General features: G+C 49.6%; 1 protein-coding gene across 1 annotated transcript; it reads right to left on the reverse strand.

Moving 5' to 3' along the window:
* Positions 1-18,407: 18,407 nt before the first annotated feature.
* Positions 18,408-21,076, reverse strand: RASL11A (RAS like family 11 member A). Its single transcript, XM_084764068.1, has 4 exons — positions 20,819-21,076; positions 20,492-20,548; positions 20,278-20,357; positions 18,408-19,134 (listed from the first exon to the last, which is right to left on the reverse strand). The coding sequence occupies exons 1-4, from the start codon at positions 20,940-20,942 to the stop codon at positions 18,667-18,669; spliced, it is 729 nt and encodes a 242-aa protein (XP_084620194.1). The 5' UTR covers positions 20,943-21,076; the 3' UTR covers positions 18,408-18,666.

The raw sequence follows: 21,076 nt of genomic DNA on the forward strand, positions 1-21,076 counted from the left end.
AGATTCTGTGCCTCGGACCTGCGCATGGGGTTCGGGGGGGAGGGGTTGGGGGCCCGGCATCAGGAAGGAGCCTCGCTGCTGTGCCCACTATGTTAGGAACATTCAGTCACACAGATGGAGGGACAGGAAGGACAGCTGACGCAGCAGCGCGTGGGACCCGAGCCTGGGAGGAGGAGGAGGAGGAGGAGGAGGAGGAGGAGGGGTGTGGCAGGTGCCTTGGCTAGGCTGCTATAGGACAGCATCCTCGGAGAGGGTCTGCTTCCTGGCTCATGCCTGCTGTGTTCTCACTGTGTTGGGGGGAGGGGGAGGAGCCAGAGTGCGGGCGGAGCGTGGTGATGCATGCCTGTAATCCCAGCGCTTGGAAACCAAAGTGGGAAGATGGTAACACTGAGGCCAGTTTGGGCCACATACATAGCAAGCCCCCCTGTGTTGTCATTTGAATCTATAATGTCTCCCCATAGGCTTATGACTTGAACGCTTCATCCTAAAGGGGGAAGGGAAGCCTAGCGGGAGTCGCCAAGTTTCTCTGAGGCAGGCTTCTGGCGAGGGTGTGTGATCTCTGGTCACGTCCTGCCTCCCTCTCTGCTGGCCCACCATGACACGAGTGGAGCTTCTTGGCCCTATCTTGCCCAACCTTGATGAGCAATGCCCTGAAACCGTGAGCCAAAATTGTTCTCCCTTGTTTTTGTCTTGTATTTGGCCATTGTGATTAAAAAGTAACTAAGGGAGCCTGGCGGTGGTGGCCCACACCTTTAATCTCAGCACTCGGGAGGCAGAGGCAGGCGGATCGCTGTGAGTTCGAAGCCAGCCTGGGTCTACAAAGTGAGTCCAGGGCAGCCAAGGCTACACAGAGAAATGCTATCTTGGGGGAAAAAAAAAGTAACTAAGGGGCTGGAGAGATGGTTCAGAGGTTAAGAGCACTGATTGCTCTTCTAGAGGTCCTGAGTTCAATTCCCAGCAACCACATGGTTGCTCACAACCATCTTTAATGTGATCTGATGCCTGCAGGTGTACATGCAGGCAAAACATTGTATAATAAAGAAATAAATAACCTTTAAAAATAATAAAAGAGTAACTAATATATGGGGCGGTTGCTTTCTGAAGCTCAAAAATCCCTCCTCAAGGCACCTCTGGTCTCATCCAGTCCTAACCATCTCCTAAAGACGGCTTATTTGAAGCACAGAGCCCCACCCTGAATGTGGGCAGCCCGGAAGTTTTTTTTCTCTTGCCTTGTTGGCAAGCTCATCCGTCCCGTTGCTGCAGCATTCCTTTGCCAGTGATAGAAACAACTTCTTCAATCGTCAGCACAGACTGAGGACCGGCAGCTCTCCAGGAATCCTCCAGGGTCTTTGTTTGTTTGTTTTTTTTTGTTTTTTGTTTTTTGGTTTTTCGAGACAGGGTTTCTCTGTGTAGCCTTGGCCATCCTGGACTCACTTTGTAGACCAGGCTGGCCTCGAATTCACAGCGATCCTCCTGCCTCTGCCTCCCGAGTGCTGGGATTAAAGGCGTGCGCCACCACGCCCGGCACTCCAGGGTCTTACTGGGGCGGAGATGTCCAGCCTCATGGACTGAGCCACCGTGGATTCTCAGCTTCTTCACTGAAAGACAGACATTGCTGGACCATTAGAACTGCATCCTGTAATCCAATCTGATGAGTCCCAGTTTAGCTCGCACATGTGCGTGGGCAGCATGTGTGTGTGTGTGTGTTGGTGTTCTACTAGTTCACACAGGGCCGGGGGTGGGTTTACAGGCACTCGCTCCGTGTGGCAGGAAGCAACCTTCCAGACCTAAACACACTTTTGTTTTGGACCGCAAAGGCTTCCTGGTGAGAGCCACTTACTGCGGGCCAGGCCTGAAGCAGGGACAAATGAGTTTGAGTTCTGATGGCTATAGTGTTAGTGCACAAGCTGATGTGCTAGCCTGCTAGCCTATGGTCTGCCCCTAGGTTGCTTAGCAACCTCTGACATCATCATCAGTCACTTGGCACCAGGTGTGTGCCAAAGGCACCAGATATAAAGGACCAACGAGCCACCTCTCCTCCTCCTCTCTCTCTGTCTGTCTGTCTCTCTGTCTTTCTGTCTCTCTCTGTCTCTCTGTCTCTCTCTCTCAGGTGCGCCCTTTCCCTTTCTCTGTCTTTCTCTCTCTACCCTCATGACCCACTCAGGCCCCAACCCCTACTCTCTTTCCTTCTCTCTCCATACCAAATCTGCTGTGTCTCACTCTAGTCACTCTAGTTACACATGGGACCCTGGAAGAGTCTCACTTCCTGTCTTTCCATCTTCACATCTGTAAAATGGGAGTGATAACAGTGATGTACTTCACCAACATGTGGGGCACTAACAAATACCACCTCAGTGTCTGCATCACCAAAGGCACGAATTCAGTTACATTTAGAGCGTAGAGGCTGGAGGGCTTGCCCAGTGGTTAGGAGCACTGGCTGCTCTTCCAGGGCCCCAGGTTCAAATCCCAATACCCTCATGGCAGCTCATTACCACCTGTAATTCCAAGGGCTTCAACACCCTTTCTGGACTCCTTGGGTACCAGGCATGCAGATAATGCAATACATGTATTCAGGTAAAACACTTATACACAAAAGAAAGAAAATATTTGAAAAAACAAACCAGCCCTTGGTACCAGGTTCTTAATGTTTGCACAAGGTAGGGTGATGGAGTCGAGACAGCCGCAATGCAAACAGGGCTTTTTCTGTTCCGCCGCTTGCTACTTAGTGACCCTGACTATGGCTCTTTCTGAGCCTAGGAGTCAACCTAGAAATGAAACCACCGTAGCTGGGTGTGGCAGCCCAGGCTTTTAACCCAGCAGAGGGAGGCAGAGGCAGGCAGATCTCTGTGAGTTCCAGGCCAGCCAGAGCTCCACAGTAAGACCCTGCCCCCCCCCCCCCCCGCCCAATCTCAGCACCAAAACCCAGCAACAACCAGAAGAAAGTACCTATGACAACTTTTGCCTGTTTCTCAGAATTCCTCAGGTGACTGGCTGGTGGTGGGACCATGAGAAACGGGTTTGACTTTGGTTTGCTTTTGGTTTTTGAGATGGGGTCTCAATGTACAGCCTGGGCTAGCAGTGCTGCTGCCTCAACCTCCCAAGTACACCTGGCACAAGAAATGAGTGGACGATCTAGAGTGCAAAGGGCACTTACCAAGACGAGGCTTCTTCTGCATGGGCGTAGCCTACGCCAAGGCGGGTCAATGGCTCTAGAACTGTTAAGTCTTTTTTTTGGGGGGGGGGGAGGGGTTTCAAGACAGGGTTTCTCTGTGTAGCCTTGGCTGTCCTGGACTTACTTTGTAGACCAGGCTGGCCTCGAACTCACAGCGATCCACCTCCCTCTGCCTCCCGAGTCTGGCCAGCCTAGTCTACAAAGGAAGTCCAGGACAGCCAAGGCTACACAGAGAAACCCTGTCTAGAAAAAACAGACAAAAAAAGGTGAATGTTACCACTGCCCTGCCACTTTTGTTTTTTTTGTAAGGATGCTTGTCACAGCAGGCTAAGATCTATGCTATGAACTTGTTTTAATTTAACTACCTGTTAAAGACCCGAAGTCCAAATGCAGCCACATTCTGAGGTGCTATGGATTAAATCTGCACTGTAAGGCTCTGGGGGGGCACGCCCATCCCATAACAAAGACGTCATTTCAGGAGAGCAAGCCCACATGCAACCGTAGCCTCCCAATGGGGTCACCCAAAGCTGCAGAAAGGGCTAGTCACAATGAAGCCCCGGGAAGTTTCTCCATGCCCCAGTCCCACACCCTGCCCTGGTGACTAGAGACACGGCTACCAGGGACCCTGGCCAAGCAAGGCCATGTCTTCCCAGCAGAGAAATTTGACCTTGCCATAAAGCTCACATGCCCTCGGAAGGACACTTACACAACCTTGACACTTCCTGCTCCCACTTAAAGCAGCAGGTGTGGGGCTGGAGAGATGGCTCAGTGGATAAGAGCACCGCCTACTCTTCTAAGGATCCTGAGTTCAATTCCCAGCAACCACATGGTGGTTCACAACTATCCGTAATGTGATCTGATGCCCTCTTCTGGCCTGCAGGTGTACATGCAGGCAGAGCACTGAATACATAATAAGAAGTAAATAAATCTTAAAATAAAATAAAAGCAGCAAGTGTGGTTTTGAGAACCAGACTTCAGCCGGGTGTGGTGGTGCACGCCTTAAATGCCTTAAATCCCAGCACTCAGGAGGCAGAGGCAGGCGGATCACTGTGAGTTCGAGGCCAGCCTGGTCTACAAAGTGAGTCTAGGACAACAAAGAGAGTCAGGACAGCCAAGGCTACACAGAGAAACCCTGTCTCAAAAAACCAGAGAGAGAGAGAGAGAGAGAGAGAGAGAGAGAGAGAGAGAGAGAAACAGACGTCTGGTACCTGAACAAACTCCACATCAGGAAGACCCTGTCCTCTGCAAGTGACCAAACGGTGGTCCTGTGGAGCAACACTTTCCATCCAGCTTCTCAGCAGAGAGAGAAAACTTCCAGTTAGTGTTCAGCCTCCGACAGCCATCATCTCTCCGCCCCCCCCCCCCGGAAGCTGATGGACCCCCCAAGACCACTAATGTTCCAATATTTCGCTCTCGTAAGAGTTTGAAAGGACGGCTGAGGCAGTGAATGCTTTGCTCCTTCCTTCATTGGTTCTCTCACAGGAAAAAAACATATCTTTCTCTAGTGCCTGCCCCCAGCCGGAGCTCAAGGGAGAGGCCAAGTTCAAAGGACGCTGCGCGGAGGATCCTTTGCAGATGACCCCTGCAGATAGGGTGAGGTTTTGATGAGCAAAGGAGTTCCAGCTGGAAAGGCTCGAACAAAGACCAGGAAACCGGAAGACAGACCATACTTAGGGTATACAAGGACATATACACCCCACCCCACCCCCAGTCTCACAGGATCAGAGAAAGGACTGTGTCAGGCGAGAGGGGGCCTGCTGTCTCCACGTGGAGGTTAGAATCATTCCGCAGGGGGGAATCTAGCACCCCTGCCCTTTGCCTCTGCTTGAGGTAAAAAAAAAAAAAAAGGAATGGAAGAATTAAGTGGGGGTGGAGATGGAGATGGGGGAGAGGTCTTCTTCCTTCCGGGGAGAGGAAGGAGAGAGAGAGAGAGAGAGAGAGAGAGAGAGAGAGAGAGAGCGCTGCCTTGCTGAGCAAGCGCACTGTGGGTAAAGTCAGCGGAGCTCTTGATTCAGCGGTGTCGTGGGCGGCTGCATTTGCATGTCAGTGTGGGAAAAGTGACTTGGCTCAGGCCTATTTCTGAGCATCTAAATCAGTCACCCGATGAATGATTTTGTTTGTATACCATTTGCAGGATTAAGTCTCAGCGCTTAGGCAAATACTTCCGTTCAAGTGGGGGTAGGGGGCACACAGAGGCTTAACGCTGTGTGAGTGGAGTTAGCGCCCGATTGCAAGATCCCTAAATCAATCACCAGTGGACACCACTGAGTCCCCAAGAACAAGGAGGCGGGCAGTCATCTCGGTACCCGGAGGACAGACTGGCCCCTTTCGTGGAGGCTCCTACCCAGGCCGGTCAGCCAGGCACCAGTGTTTGTGAGATTTGATTTTCTGAGCAGCGAGGACACAGTAAAAAGAAGGTTTAAAGTGCTGTCTCCCTCCTCGAATACAAAGAAGACGTCAGGAAGACACTGCTGTGTGCCAAAGAATGAAAGGCCACCTCTCCAGAAGCATCTGATGCCTTTCAGATAGGCCGCACAGGAAGTTCAAAACACCACTCGGACTGTGTTATTTTCTAAAATTGCATGTGCCTGTAAATACAGCTAGATCAAAAGAGACTTCAAGACATGACAAATAAATATAAGTTTGGACTTCTTAGTAGAGAAGAAAAGATACAGTAAAGAGTATGACTGGACTGGAAGATGCTTTATGGTTAAAGCACCCACTGTGCAAGCACAAGGACCAGAGTTCAAATCCTAGAACCCACATAAATGCCGGTGGGGCATAGGAGCCAACTTGTTTTCCAGCCAGGGAAGGCAGAGGCCCTGCCTCGATGAAACAGCAGCCAATAATGATTCTCAAAATCAACCTTGGGCCTCCACATTCATGTGCACCACACACATGTGTATACATGCATGTACATCATATGCACACCACATGAAAATGGTAAACACACACACATACATACACACACACACATATTGGACAGTGGACCCTTATCAAATCCACTTGACACCACAAAGGCAGATAATAGCAAGTGCCAGTAAGGACATGCTGGAACCCTCACCTGTTGCTGATGCAAAGGTAAGCTGGCACAGCTGCCAAAGCTGAAGCTACCGCGAGATCTAGCAATCCCATTTCTAGGTAGGGAACTGGACCCAGACAAGGATTTACATATGAATGCGTGTTCCTAACAGCCCAAGGTAGCAGTCACACTAAGTAAATGTGTTACAGCCAGACATGGAATAGTATTCAGCATTGAAAATAAGCCATTTAAAAGACACAGAGGGGGAAAAAAAAAAGACAGAGGAACCTGCCGTGGTGGCACACGCCTATAATTGCAGCACTCGGGAGGCAGAGGAAGGTGGATCTCTGTGAGTTCGAGGCCAGCCTGGTCTACATAGTAAGTCTAGGATAGCCTTGGCTACACAGAGAAACCCTGTCTCAAAAAAAAAAAAAAGACACAGAGGAGCCAGCTGTGGTGGTGCACGCCTGTAATCTCAGCACTCGGGAGGAAGAGGCAGGTGGATCTTCAAGGCCAGCCAGGGCTACAGAGTGAGTCTGGGACACCCAAACCAGAATAAACAAAGACACAGAAGAATCTTACATGCCTGTTGCTAAGTGAAAGAAGCCAATATTAAAAGGTCATAGGTTATGTGACTCTAACTACATGACTCTCCAAAGGGTGTAAAAATATGGACACAGTAAACAGCGCAAAAATAAAAGGAGACTCAGGTGGAGATTTTGTTTGTTTGTTTTGTTTTTGTTTTTTGAGACAGAGTTTCTCTGTGTTAGCCTTGGCTGTCCTGGACTCACTTTGTAGACCAGGCTGAGCCTCGAACTCACAGCGATCCGCCTGCCTCTGCCTCCCGAGTGCTGGGATTAAAGACGTGCGCCACTACCCCTGGCTCAACCGAGGAGAGTTTTAGGGCAGTGAGATTGTTCTGTGCTGTCTGGGTGTGGGTCAACACTGAAAGGCTGACCCATGTTGTGGGACTGGACAGGCTCGATGCTTGAGGTGTGTCAGTGAAGGGCTGTCAGCTGCGAGTAGCCTCCCTCATGCACCAGCACCACGGGAAGTTGGTGGTGAGGAGTCTGACCTACGGGCAAAGCTGGGAATAGCTGGTATTCTCTCTACCTGCCCCTCCAGTTCCCATAAACCGAAACCGGACTTACTTCTAGAACATAAAAAGAGTGCAAGAAGATGCCAGTCAAAGACCCAGATTCCCCTTGGCTCTCCCGGCTCTGAAATCCTGCTCAGTCTTTTCTTTTTGGTGCAGGCTCAAGCCCCTGGGGGCCTCCAACTATCTAGGCAAACATTGTGCTACCCTGGGCCTCTGCTCGCATTCTAGCGTAAGACCAAGGAGACCACAGTTCCAGCTTCCATAATGGGAGCTAACACATTCGTGTTCTTGGAGTCAGCAAGAGTGTGACAATTTATGCGAGCAGCCGGAAACAACCATGCCGAGCTAGACAGATATGTCAGCATAAGTCTGTCATTCCAGCATTTGGAACGTGAGGCAGGAGAATTGTCATGAGTTAAAGCCAGGCTGGGCTATATTGTGAGTTTTAGGACAATCTGGGATACTGTGTGAGATACTGTCTCCAAAAAGGGAAGAAAAGAAGGAAGGCTGGGCAGTGGGTGGCCTTTAGTCCCAGCCCTCAGGAGGCAGAGGCAGAGGCAGAGGCAGAGGCAGGCAGATCTCTGTGAGTTCAAGGGCAGCCTGGTCTACAAAGTGAGTTCTAGGACAACCAGAGCTACACAGAGAAACTCTGTCTCTGTCTCAAAAACAAAAACAAAAACAAGAAGAAAAAAGAACTGGAATTATTTCTACAATAGAAGTTTTGTGTTTGGCTGGAGAGACAGCTCAGAGGTTAAGAGCACTGACTGTTGTTCCAGATGTCCTGAGTTCAATTCCCAGCAACTCTATGATGGCTCACAACCATCTGTAATGAGATCTGATGCCCTCCTCTGGTGTGTGTGAAGACAGAGTACTCATATACATAAAGTAAATAAATAAATATATTTTTAAAAAAAGTTTTGTCTTATTTCTATTCTTATTTAGGGAGGCTAAAACTTGCCGGAACTAAGCGGGCGAGGCCAGTGGAGCCCTGTGTTCCAACCAGCATCCCTTCTCACAAGAGAAACAAGACCGAAAGGCACCCACTATCAACTTCCTGAAGGTAGCTTCCTGGAGGGCGGAGCGGCCGGCGGCCTGCCAGCCTTGACCTGCACAGCGCTAACTGAGAGTCCACTCCAGCTCTGGGGGGCAGAGGCAGGAGCGTCATGAGCCCCAGCAATAGAGAGAGACACCCAGTATTGACCTCTGCCCCCACCACACACAGACAAGTGCATCTGCATATACACATGCACACACAAGCAGAACACACTCGTGTATACCCATGTATACAAACACACACACACCACACACATATACAGTACATATACACACACACAACACACACTCACGCATACTATACACACAGATACAACACACTCATACACATACAATACATACTCACATGCACACACACATAGTACATGCACATGTGCATACACATATCCCAAACACAACACATACATTTATATCCACCTACACCACACATACAGACAAATAGATTGCACACACACACACACCACACACACACACTCACATGTAAACACCACACATACACCACACGTTTTAAACACAAAACATTACTTCTGAGACAAGGTTTCTCTGTGTAACAGCTCTGGGTGTCCTGGAACTCGCTCTGTAGACCATGCTGGCCTCGAACTCACAGAGATCTGCCTCTGCCTCCCGAGTGCTGGGATTAAAGGTGTGCCCTACCACACCCGGCCAAAACATTACTTCTTGAGGTGTGAATCTAACCCTTGAGTTGAAACAAGCCACATATGAACAGTGTACAACTACCTTTTTGTAAAGTTCAGATCATTACGAAATCAAACAACCTATCTGGGCTTGGTGACACACGCCTGTAATCCCAGCTCTCCAGAGGTAGAGGCAGGTGGATCGCTGTGAGTTTGAGGGCAGCCTGGTCTACAGAGTGAGTCCAGGACAGCCAGGACTACAAAAGAAACCCTGTCTTGGAAAACCAAAAGAGAAGGAGGAGGGGAAGCAGGGGGCGGAAGGAAAGAAGGAAGAAAGGAAGGAAGGAAGAAAAAGAAAAAGAAAGGAAAGAAATCAAGCAACCTTACAGGGAAAGGGAATTGGTGCAAAAGCCGAGCCCTTAGCTGGGCGGTGGTGGCGCACGCCTTTAATCCCAGCACTCGGGAGGCAGAGGCAGGCAGATCTCTGTGAGTTCGAGGCCAGCCTGGTCTACAAAATTAGTCCAGGACAGCCAAGGCTACACAGAGAATACCTGGGTCGGGGAGCCTCGCCCTGTCTGCCCTTCAGCATGAGGGAGGGGTGCCACACTTCCTAAAGCCCCCCCTGCTCTCGAGGGGTGTCACAGGTGCGCCCTCTCCGTTGCCCCATGCCCTCCAGGCCTCCTGCTGTCTAACCTTCTGAGTTCAGGCGCCTCCGTGTCTCTGAATGTGGAACCTTTCTTCACACAGCTAGCTCTCTGCTGGGATTCTGCAGACGCTGGGGAACCTTCGATGTCTGTCCCCTTCCTGCTTCAGTTGCCTCTTTCCTGTGCTCCCCACTTTCACACTGTCCCTCCTGCACCTTCTGAGCTCTGTCCATTCGGCTGTTATCCTGATCAGAGGACACAGGAGCTGTTCCTAACCTCTTATGTTGTCCCCTGCACACGGAATCATTGTCACTGCAGCCAGACTCCCTCGGCTGCTTCTGGGAGCCAGCCTCCTCCCTGACTGTGCTGGACATCGGTGTTTCTCAAAGGACAGCTGCAAGCTTGCCTCCCTGGGCCTGGCCTTCACTGTTGTCATGGTCTCTCCTAAGCATCACCACGAAACAGGCACAGCCTCCAGCCTCCATCTGCAGTGAGTACACCATGACGGGGTGTGTGAGCAGCTAGGCGAGGCGCCCTGCCTCAGCATCCTGAGAGAACAAAGCTCACCTTAGCTCTCCAGCTCACCTCAGTCTGTGGCTCAATTGCCTTTTAAGAAACTCTTTACCGGCTGTGAGGCAGCGGTGGCGCAAGCCTTTAATCCCAGCACTCGGGATTTAATGACACCACACTTGGTCAAGCTACATATGTTAAACAGGTTCCTCTGAGCCCCCAGAATGAATAAGCTACCCAAAGAGGGTGCCATGGACACAGGCATGGACAGGTAATAGCCCTTAGCTGGGCATGGTGGCTCACGCCTTTAATTCCAGCACTCATGAGGCAGAGGCAAGTGGATCACTGAGTTCAAGGATAGCCCGGTGTACAAATCGAGTCCAGGACAGCCAGGGCTACACAGAGAAACCCTGTCTTGAAAAACAAAACAACCACAAAAAGGTAAGAGCCCGCCAGGCACGGTGGCACATGCCTTTAATTCCAGCACTCGGGAGGCAGAGGCAGGTGGATCGCTATGAGTTCGAGGCCAGCCTGGTCTACATAGTAAGTCCAGGACAGCCAAGACTACACAGAGAAACCCTGTCTTGAAGAGAGAGAGAGAGAGAGAGAGAGAGAGAGAGAGAGAGAGAGAGAGAGAGAGAGAGAGAGAGAGAGAGAGAGAGAGAGGTCAGTATCTCTGGGCAAATTCTGGCTGTAGGTGTAAGTTGCGCAGTCAACACATAAGAAGTGCTAATAAATGCTTTAACTCATCTGAGCAATAAGCCCCATAAAAAACATGTTTTGTTACAATTTAAAAGAACATTTTGTCTTAGGGCTTGGGAGGCTCTCATAGGCTAAGAGCACTGGCTGCTCTTGCAGAGGTCCCAGGTTCAGCTCCCAGCACCCACATGGTGCCTCACAACCATCTGTAACTGCAGTTCCAGGGGATCTGACGCCCTCTTCTGGTTGTCATGGGCACTGCAAGCATGTGGTGCACACAGGTTCACACACACGTACATATTAATAAAAATAGGTAAATAAATCTCAAGTTTTTAGTCTAGGCCAACTGCATAGAACTTTGTTGAGTAGTCCAGTGAATTTTTTTGTTTTGTTTTGGTTTTTCAAGACAGGGTTTTTCTCTGTGTATAACTTTGGCTGTCCTAGAACTCACTCAAGCTGCCCTCAAACTCACAGAGATCCACCTGCTTCTGCCTCCTGAGAGCTGGGATTAAAGGCTTTAACCACCCTACCTGGCTCTTACAACAAATCATCATATAGATTTATCATATTTAGAAAAAGGCCCTCTTTTTTTTTTTTTTTGTCATTATGTCTTTCCTTGTAGATTAAGACTAGTTTTAACAGTCTTTCACAGGAGCCTATATTTTAGACAGTGATGAAATAGAAAAATGGTTTATTTGCCACACCAAATGTCTTTGCGCTAGAAATACAAATAACTGCCTAGCAAGAAGTAGAAATCATAGCCGGGTGCGGTGGCGCACGCCTGTAATCCTAGGCTCATAGGTTTGGAGGTTGCAGACTTTTTTTTGCCTCACTGCTTCTGCTGAGGCAGGAGGTATCAAGGCAGAAGCACATGGTACAGTCAAAAGATTCACCTTGGGACCCGAGAGACGACTTAGCCCTTCAGAACACTGGTCTCTTTTGCAAACTACCTGGGTTTGATTCCCAGCACTCACAGGGCAGATCCTTAACTTCTGTGCAGGAGATCTGACACCCTCTTCTGCATCTGAGGATGTGCTATGTGCATGCACAGACGTTCACACAGGTAAAACATAAATACACACAAAATAAAATATCAGAAAAGGGTGGAAGACCAATCACTCTGTCACCCGGACGCAAAAGAGAATCCAAAGGCATGCATCCTTTGCATGTACACACACACACACACACACACACACACACACACACACACACACACTTAGCTTCACCTCTTAAAGGTTCCACCTCCTGTGCCCAATCTCTTGTCTCCAATAGCAACAAGATGGCTGGATAGTTCATTCTTCAAAATGTGAGCCTAGGAGATACATGCCAGACCCTTAGCTGCGGCAGGACCACGGGCAGCCACGATCTTACCCCATGATAAGGATGGAAGTAAGCGACACCTCTGCGTGCCCACCCAAGATGCCAACATCCTGCTGAGATGTTTGTCCAGGGTTCTGGGATTTCTACCCTGGAAGACAGATAATAGCATTTGGATTTTTCTGTGCTTCTTCTCGTTTTGTATGGCATCTTTTTGTTTTGTTTTGTTGTTTTTTGTTTGTTTGTTTGTTTTTTGAGACAGCGTTTCTCTGAGTAGCCTTGGCTGTCCTAGACTCGCTTTATAGACCAGGCTGGCCTCAAACTCACAGCAATCCACCTGCCTCTGCCTCCCGAGTGCTGGGATTAAAGGCATGCGTCATCACAGCTGGCTGTGTGAGTGTGTGTATGTGTGTGTGTGTGTTAAGATTTATTTATTTATTATGTATACAGTGCTCTGCCTGTATGTACACCTGCATGCCAGAAAAGGCCATCAGATCACACTATAGATGGTTGTGAGGCACCATATGGTTGCTGGGAATTGAACTCAGGACCTCTGGAAGAGTAGTCAGTGCTCTTAACCTCTGAGCCATCTCTCCAGCCCCCACTTTGTGTTTTCTGAAGTTGGCTTAGAGCAAGCTCCCCTGGAATGGCTTTCTCTCTCTCTCTCTCTTTTTTTTTTCTCTCTTTTTTTAAATTTTCTTTTGGCTTTTTGAGACAGGGTTTCTCTGCATAGCCTTGGCTGTCCTGGACTCACTTTGTAGACCAGGCTGACCTCGAACTTTCAGAGATCCGCCTGTCACTGCCTCCCGAGTGCTGGGATGGAACGGCTTTCTTGTTGCCCATCTGAGTCCAAATCCTCAGACTTCCTTCCTAGCACACAAATCCAAGAACTCCCCACTTCCTGGCCGGGAGTGGCCTGCTTACATCCTCCGTCTCCAAGACAACCATCCCAAGAGCTTCCCAGATATTCTCTAAGCAGTATGTGCCCCAGGAGACAGGGGCTGGAACAGGGACCACAGGCCACGAAGCAGCCAATTTGTTCCCCTGTTGCGCCAGTTCTCGGGAACTGTGTGGAAAGTAAGCTTTGAGGTCCTGTACCCTCCCCACTTAGCCCATCACCCGGCCTGAGCCTACCGAGGCTGGACTCTGTTTGAAACTCCCCTGGGACTCATTTTCTGAGCTGTGCGATCCAAGCCTGTTGCTTAGCGTCTGTTATGTAAATATGTTAATTGGGTGTCTGAACCTAGAGTCTTGCTAGCAGGAGGGGCCCTGACACCAGGCACTGATCTGGGCCCCACTGTCGTCATGGCAATGATAAGAGACTCAGTCTTGTGTGGACCCTGCACAAGCTAAGATTCGTAGGAACAAGCTGAAATGTAAGGAAGAAAGCAATCATCCTGGTTCTGAGGGCATGAGGCGCATCGGGAACAATGACGGCACTTCTCAAAAGATGACAGGATTCTAAATAGTATTTTTATAAATTTTTTTATTTTCTGTGTGCCAATCAGAACCCCTGGAACTGGAGTTACAGACAGCTGTAAGCTGCCATGTGGGTGCTGGGAATTGAACTCAGGACCTCTGGAGGAGCAGCCAGTGCTCTTGACCGCTGAGCCATTTCTCCAGCCCATATTTTTGAGTATTTAGAAATTTGTACCTCTCCCATTATGACACAAGCTAGGCACACAATCTAGAACTAAACTGTATCCCCAGCTCTCATTTTATTTTTTCTTTTGAAACAGAGCCTTTTTAAAGTTGCCTGGGCTGGCTTTGAACTTACAACCGTCCCACATCAGCCTCCCTGATAACTGGTATTATAGGTCTGTACCACTGGGCCCTGTTTGTATAATCTTTTAGACATGACTTGTTTGACCTTTTTTTTTTTTTTTTTTTTTTTTACTTTCTTTGATATGGCAAGTCTGGGGGAGAGGTGCCCTTGGGTGGAAGAGAAACGGTCTCTGCTATAGACTGGATCTTGAATGTCCCCCGAAGTCTTATGTCCAAAGCTTGGTTGCTGTACTACGATGGAAACTTTAGGAGGTGGGGTCTCACAGAGAGGGGCAGTGTGCTTAAAAGGGACCATGGTATTCCAGCCCCTTTCCGTGTCCCACACACCCTGAAGTTCTGCTCTCCCAAGCGTTCCTGCCGTGACGTCCTGGTCTCCGCACAGGCTAAGTGGCCACCGCCCTGCTGAACGAAGTCAACCCTTTTCCCCTGTAAGCTGACTTTCCCTCTAGTGTTTTGTCACAGTGATGGAAAGCTGCCCAAGCCAGTAGCCGAGCTCTTTGCCATCACTGCTCGGTAAATGTTATTTAAAAAGCTCCCTTTCTTATTTTGCAGGTGTCATCATTTGTTCCATTATAATTTCCTATTATTTTCCTCCGGCACATACAAAAAAAGATAGTACATTCATTCATTGTATATTTACTGAAAAATATTCCTGGGCTGGGGGAAGTAGTGGGCCATGCTGGCTGAGAATAAAGCCCTGTGTTTGGTCTTCAGCACTGTGTGGAACTGGGTGTGGCAGCGCCTGTCCATAATCCCAGCACTCTAGCAGTGGGGTAGCGTGGGAGGTGCACACCTTTAATCCCTCCCAGTGCTAGGGAGGCAGAGGCAGGCTTGATCCTCAGAGCAAGTTCCAGAACAGCCAAGGCTACACAGAAAGACCCTGGGCAGGAGCTCTACAAGGAGACCAATGGAGCTAACAAATCCTGGCAGAGGACGCACCAACCAAGGGCCATGCATAAAGAGGACCCAGACACTCTGCTCAGATGTAGTCCATCGGCAGCTCAGTCTCCTTGTGGGTCCCAAAATATGGGAGTAGGGGTTACTTCTGACGTGGACTCCGGTAGGTTGATCACCTCCCCATGGCGGTCGGCTTTGCCAGGCCACAGAGGAAGAGGACACAGGTAGACAGATGAGACTTGATAGGTTGAGGTCAGATGTTAGGGGAAGAGGGCTCCCCTTTCTGAGGACTAGGGGAGGGAGGGGGGAGGGAGGGGGAGGGAAGGAGGGTGGGTGGGACAGGGATGCAACTGGGGTGGGGGTGGGAGGGAGCCACTACAATCAGGATGTAAAGAGAACAAATTAAAAATTTAAAAATTAATTAATTAAAAAACCAAGATGAAATAGACTAAAACGCTGTGGGCATTAGCTGAAAGAAGCTGGGGTACACAGCCGTAAACTGTGCCCCCTTAACGCGTGCTCCTGATGCCATCCATTTGGTTATATAGCATGGTTAAGGAGACCCAGAAAGGCATCCCTGAGCCAACCCTAGCATATAACGTGTGACATGAGTCGCAGAAGAGAAGTTAGCACAAGCCCTGACTTAGGTCAAGACTGGGAAAAAGTATGAGAGACCAAGAGATAGTCTGTGCTCAGGCGGGGAGAGCCTGGAGTACACTGGGAAAGGCAGACAGTCCTATTGGGTACTATCAGGTGGAGTGTGTGTGTGTGTGTGTGTGTGTGTGTGTGTGTGTGTGTGTGTGTGTATGCATGTGAGAGTGTGTATGCATGTGGGTGAGCATTGTGTGCATGTGTGTGTATGTGACTTATGCACATGTGTAGTACATACATGTGTATACATGTGCATGTGTCCGTGTGAGTGTGTGCACGCATGTGCATGTGAGCAGTGTGTGCATGTGTATGTGTGAGCAGTGAGCTTGCACGTGTGTGAATGCACATGTGCTGTGGCTGTGTGTGCGTATGTGTGTGCTTGAGTGTGTGTGTGTGTGTGTGTGTGTTGGTGTGTGTTCGGGCACAGTGTGCATGTGTGTATACTTTGGGGGAGGGGAGGTCCCTGTTGTTTTTGTTTTTTTCTCTGAGACAGAGTTTCTCTGTGTAGCCCCCTGTCTGTCATTTATGGATGTTTCTGTCTGCGTTCTGCAGGGTGTTTGTACCTGTGCATGCAGTGCCTGTGGGGCCAGAAGAGGGCGTCAGATACCCTGGGACTGGGAATACAAACAGTCATTAGCAACTTTATGGGTGCTGGGAATCAAACCCAGGTCCTCTGGGAGAACAGCTAGTGAGCCAAACCTTTGAGCCATCTCTCCATCCCTTCTCTGGTTTTTCACGTGGTCTTTCCAGGCATCAAGGAACTATAAAGTCCTTGATAGAGACGGAAGTGGACCTGTAGAGAAACACAGACTGCTGACAGGCCTTGCGTGCACATAGCTGTTTGTGAAGTTTATATTTGTAGTATGTTCCCGTTCCCTTACAGTGTAACTTCTGGCCAGACCATATACATGAGAACTTGACCGCCTTCTCCCTCCAGCAAGGTTACAGAAGCCTCCTTATCAGACTCCATAGGTGAGTTAGTCAGTGTCCCACTTACTGATCTCAACTACTGGATTTCTATGAGCGAGCATGCTGTGAGCTGAAACTGGGGCCTGACTATCCTAACAGCTTCTGAGAGAGCCAAACACCTCCAAAACCTCACCCTCAAAACCTGCAGCTCAGGCTGGCCAAGGTGGCGCACTCCTTTAATCCCAGCACTCGGGAGGCAGAGGCAGGCAGATTGCTGTGAGTTCGAGGCCAGCCTGGTCAACAAAATGAGTCTAGGATAGCCAAGGCTACACAGAGAAACCCTGTCTTGAAAAAACAAAAATCAACAACAAAAAAACCCTGTACCTCGCTCCTCATTTGTCGCAACTTCCATAGTGGCCATCACCAGCCTCTCACTAAAAAGAACACAAGTAAAAATGTGCCTCAGGGGTGGGGTGCAGCTCAGTGCTAGAGAGTAAGGCTCTGGGTTCAACTCCCAAGCTCCTGAGTTCAACCCCCCCCAAGGCCTCCCCAAACAAGACCTCCCTCAAACTTGAGCTATACGCTCCCTTTTTCCAGAGGCTTCTACCCTGACGGTGGCAGAGACTCCAACAATTTTGGACCTTACCCACCAGGAATCAATGCCCCAGTCTCCTGGGTGTGTTGCCTGTGAAATTACCTCACATCAGCCTCTCTCTCTGTGGACATAGTGAGCCCAAGAAAAGTGGCCTTTGGTTCGTGTGACCATACTTTGATTGTCTTATTTCGTTGTGCAGCAGAGGGTCAGGGACATAGGAAGGGAAGGAGAGCAGAGGTCACTCCTGGAGAGCAAAGTTCGAATCCTGGAAAGGGGCACTTCCTTTTCTTTTTTTTTTTGACAGTCCTGGGGAATCTAACCCAAAACTTTGAGCACAGAAAGCACGCGTTCTACCACTGAGCTCCGTCCCCATTGTTGCTTGTGTGTTTTTTAAAAAAATAATTTCATATAATTTTAATTTGTGTGTATTGGTTTCAGATCTTGGAGTCACAGTTGTAAGCTGCCATGTGGGTGCTGGGAATTGAACCCAGGTCCTTTGGAAGAGCAGGCAGTGCTCTTAGCCATCTCTCCAGCCCTGTTGTTTGTTTTTTATTTATTTATTTTTATTATTTTTTATTTTATTTTATTTTATTGGTTTTTTTGAAACAGGATTTCTCTGGGTATCCCTGGCTGTCCTGGACTCGCCTTGTAGACCAGGCTGGCCTCGAACTCACAGTGATCCTCCTGCCTCTGCCTCCCGAGTGCTGGGATTAAAGGCGTGTGCCACCACACCCAGCCTGTTGTTTGTTTTAAAAATAACTTTCTTGTTCTCACTGTACATACATTGATGCTTTGCTTGCATGCATGTCTACGTGAGGGTGTCAGGGTCCCTGGAACTGGAGTTGCAGACAGTGGTGAGGGTCCACGTGCAGGATGCTGGGACTCAAACCCTAGTCTTTTGAAAGAGCAGCCAGGGCTGAGCCATCTCTCCAGGCTCCAGACACTGCTTTTTTGTTTTTGTTTTTGTGGTTTGTTTGTTTTTGTTTTTTTTTGGACAGGGTTTCTATATATGGGTTAGAATGGCCTGACACTTGTGCCTCGGCCTTCTGAGGGTTGGAATCACAGGCGTGTGTCAGCCTTTTAAACCTCCTGTAGAGAGGCTACGCTCGCATTTGTACAAAAAGATAGTGACGGTTGTAACATGTTGGCATCAGTTTCGAACATCTCGTTGTGCTGGAAAACCAGTGTCAACTTCCTGACTGTGAAGAAGCGCCCTAATTAAGGACATCTTGTACTTATTCAAACCCCTTCCCTCCTCCGTGTACCTCTCTCCCACGGCTGACTCCCTCTGCATGACCGCATGACCCCCTCCCTACTGCAAGACACCAATTGGAGTGCAGACTCAGGGCCAAACACTGAACACTTCTGGGCTCTGGTGCAAGCAAGATTTCTATAAAAAGACATTCAGAAAACAAGGGATAGTATTGCCATTTTGCCTTTAATGGAAAAGTGGCTAACAGTTACAGAAAGAAAAAAAAAAACCTCTCTCATTAAAAAAAAAAATCCAAATCAATCATTGTTTGAATTTTCAGAAATACACATACACTTGAAAGCCAATAAACTGATTATAAAAATAAACTCTGAATAAGTTTTAAAGGGGAAAGGCCCAGTCTTCATGGCAGCACAAATGCTTAGTAAAAACAAGAAGAATAAAAGATGCCAGTCTATCGGAGATGGCTCACCCCAGCGCAGAGGGTGCTTTTACTTTGGAGGATAGGGCCTGCTTGAACCGCCTCTTCAGGTCCTGCATGTTGGGAGACCGAGGCCGGGGGATGACGGAGACCCTCCTCCGCTCCACGCCGAGGCTGTGCAGCTTGCTCACTTCTTTGCAGAGATGTTGAAACACGTCACAGACGTCTTCACAGTTTTCACTAGTGGAGATTTCAAGGAAGATGCTACCCAGCTCGTTGGCTAGCTGAAGACCGTCATGCGTCTGCACCTGTCGGGCGTGCAGAAGGTCTCCTTTGTTTCCCACGATGATGACAGGCGCTTTTCCATCTGGGTGGACCTTCCGGATGTGCTGGAAAAGGGGCCGAATGGACTGGTAGCTCTCATAGTCTGTTATGGAATAGACCAGCAGAAAGCCCTCGGCCCACTGCACGGACTTGGACAGAGAATCCACCATTTGGACGAGGTTGTCTTGGGCCTGAGGAAAGAAAAGGGGGGGACCTGCTCAGAGAACCTCAAACAGGACATCACCTTGAAGGAGAAAAATCGCTACATGTAGCTGTCGGGTTCCACCCAGTTTCTGCAAGAGGCTTCTGTCTGTGAGCGAGCCTCAGACAAACGCTCAACCTGGGTTACTTTCTGAGCTGGTTCGGATGTACAGTCTCCAGTGAACTCCAACCACTTAAGAATAATTACAGGCCAGAATGGTTTGGTTTTCAGGGAACTAATTCATAACAAACAAAAATTCTGGAAACAATCCAACATAAATATCTATTCCCAAGCCCATAAAAAAATATTTTTAGCAGTCAACTTCTTGAGAACGTTGAAGAAACAAATTCCTTTCTCTGGGCTCTTGACCTTCCCCCCTCCCTCCCCCCAAAAGCTAAGCAATTACTTAAGTTGCATTCCACACTGATAGGCGAGAGGCTATCTGATTGCAATTACTGGCTTGAGAAAACAGCCCAGTAACTTTTGTTTGGGGGATGGAAGTGGGGGAATTGGAGGGGAGCCCCCGGGAGGAGAGTGGACCCTCTCCCCCAGAATCCAGAATCCCACTACTCCTTGCTTTTTTTTTTTTTTTAAATGTGTTGCTGGACCTGGGAGTGAAAAGCTGGCTACTGAGCTAACCCAACCCCTCCTCCCCCTCCCCCCACCCCCCCTCCCGTCCCCCCTACTCCCCGCCCTCCGCCACCCCAGCCCCAAGGCTGTTGTTTTTAAACTTCCTGGAAGTGCCCAGGCAATGACGGTCAGCCAGGGCTCTAAAAGAAGCTGCTGCTGGGAGCCAGGGGCTCAGCCTGTAATCCCAACCCTTGGGAGGGCGAGGCATCAAAGATTCTAAACGCAAGACAAAGCACTTATTATACAAAGTAAGCGATAGGCCAGCTAAGGCTACATAGCAAGACACGATCTTCAAAATAATTAATTAAAAGTGGTGTTTAGGAGGAAGTTGGTTCTAATCAACTATTTCTCTCCCCCACCCCACCCCCACCCTGGCATCCAGCATCCCGGTCCTCAACTCACTCATGATAGCTCGCGCTTAAATTTAAATGCACATTAGACAGGACCTGCAACCAGTCACCTCAATGTCAGCTGCACCTCACACCTTCCTGACAGTGCTCACCTGCACGTCTCCCGGAGTGTCCTGAATATGCAGGGATAGCTGGTCCCCCTCCACATAGACGAGTCTCGAATACAGTTTGCCTGTACGACGAGGAAGATGCGTTTAAGTTCCCACGCTCAGATCAGAAAAAAAAAAAAAAAAAAAAAAAAAAACGAGAAGAGGGGGGAGGAGGACAAACAGATACAGGCTCTAGAGAGCACGAAGCGATTCTAACCTGTGTTGGGTTCGTAGTCGCCGATGAATCTCTTCGTCAAGAAGCGCACGATCATTGCTGGAAAAAGGAAGTAGGAGAATCAGCTGACGGGGTGGGTCAAGGAGGTCCAAACAGCGCGCGTCCTCCAGGTACCCAGGACAAAGCCTGGGCGCAGCGGAGTGCCTTCCGGGCGGAAGGTGATGGACAGGACTGGAGCGACCCTCAGGAGGAGCCAACCCGGTCCAGAGCTCAGGAGTGGACTGCTGAGAGTACCAACGGGCAGGGGTCTTTCCCACATCCCTGCGGGTGGGGACCCCCTGGGCGGCGCGAGCCCTTGCTTACACTCACCGCTCTTGCCCACTCGACCCGCGCCCAGCACCGCCAGCTTGATGTCCTTGGGCAGGAGGTAGTCGGAGCAGGACTCGGGGATGGGCGCCAGCAGAAAGTGCCCAGACATTGTGGGCGGCCGCATGGGCGCGTCCCGCGACCGCGCTGCAGGATAGCCGGCTGGACACGCGGGGGACACACGGCGCCGGGATGCCGCGCGGCCGGCGGAGCTGTCCAGGCTCGCGGATTTTAAAGAGCTCCGGGGAGCGCGGTGGCCGC

Source organism: Acomys minous, assembly GCF_964271855.1.
Source record: "Acomys minous genome assembly, chromosome: 16".
In the NCBI taxonomy this organism is placed as follows: Eukaryota; Metazoa; Chordata; class Mammalia; order Rodentia; family Muridae; genus Acomys; species Acomys minous.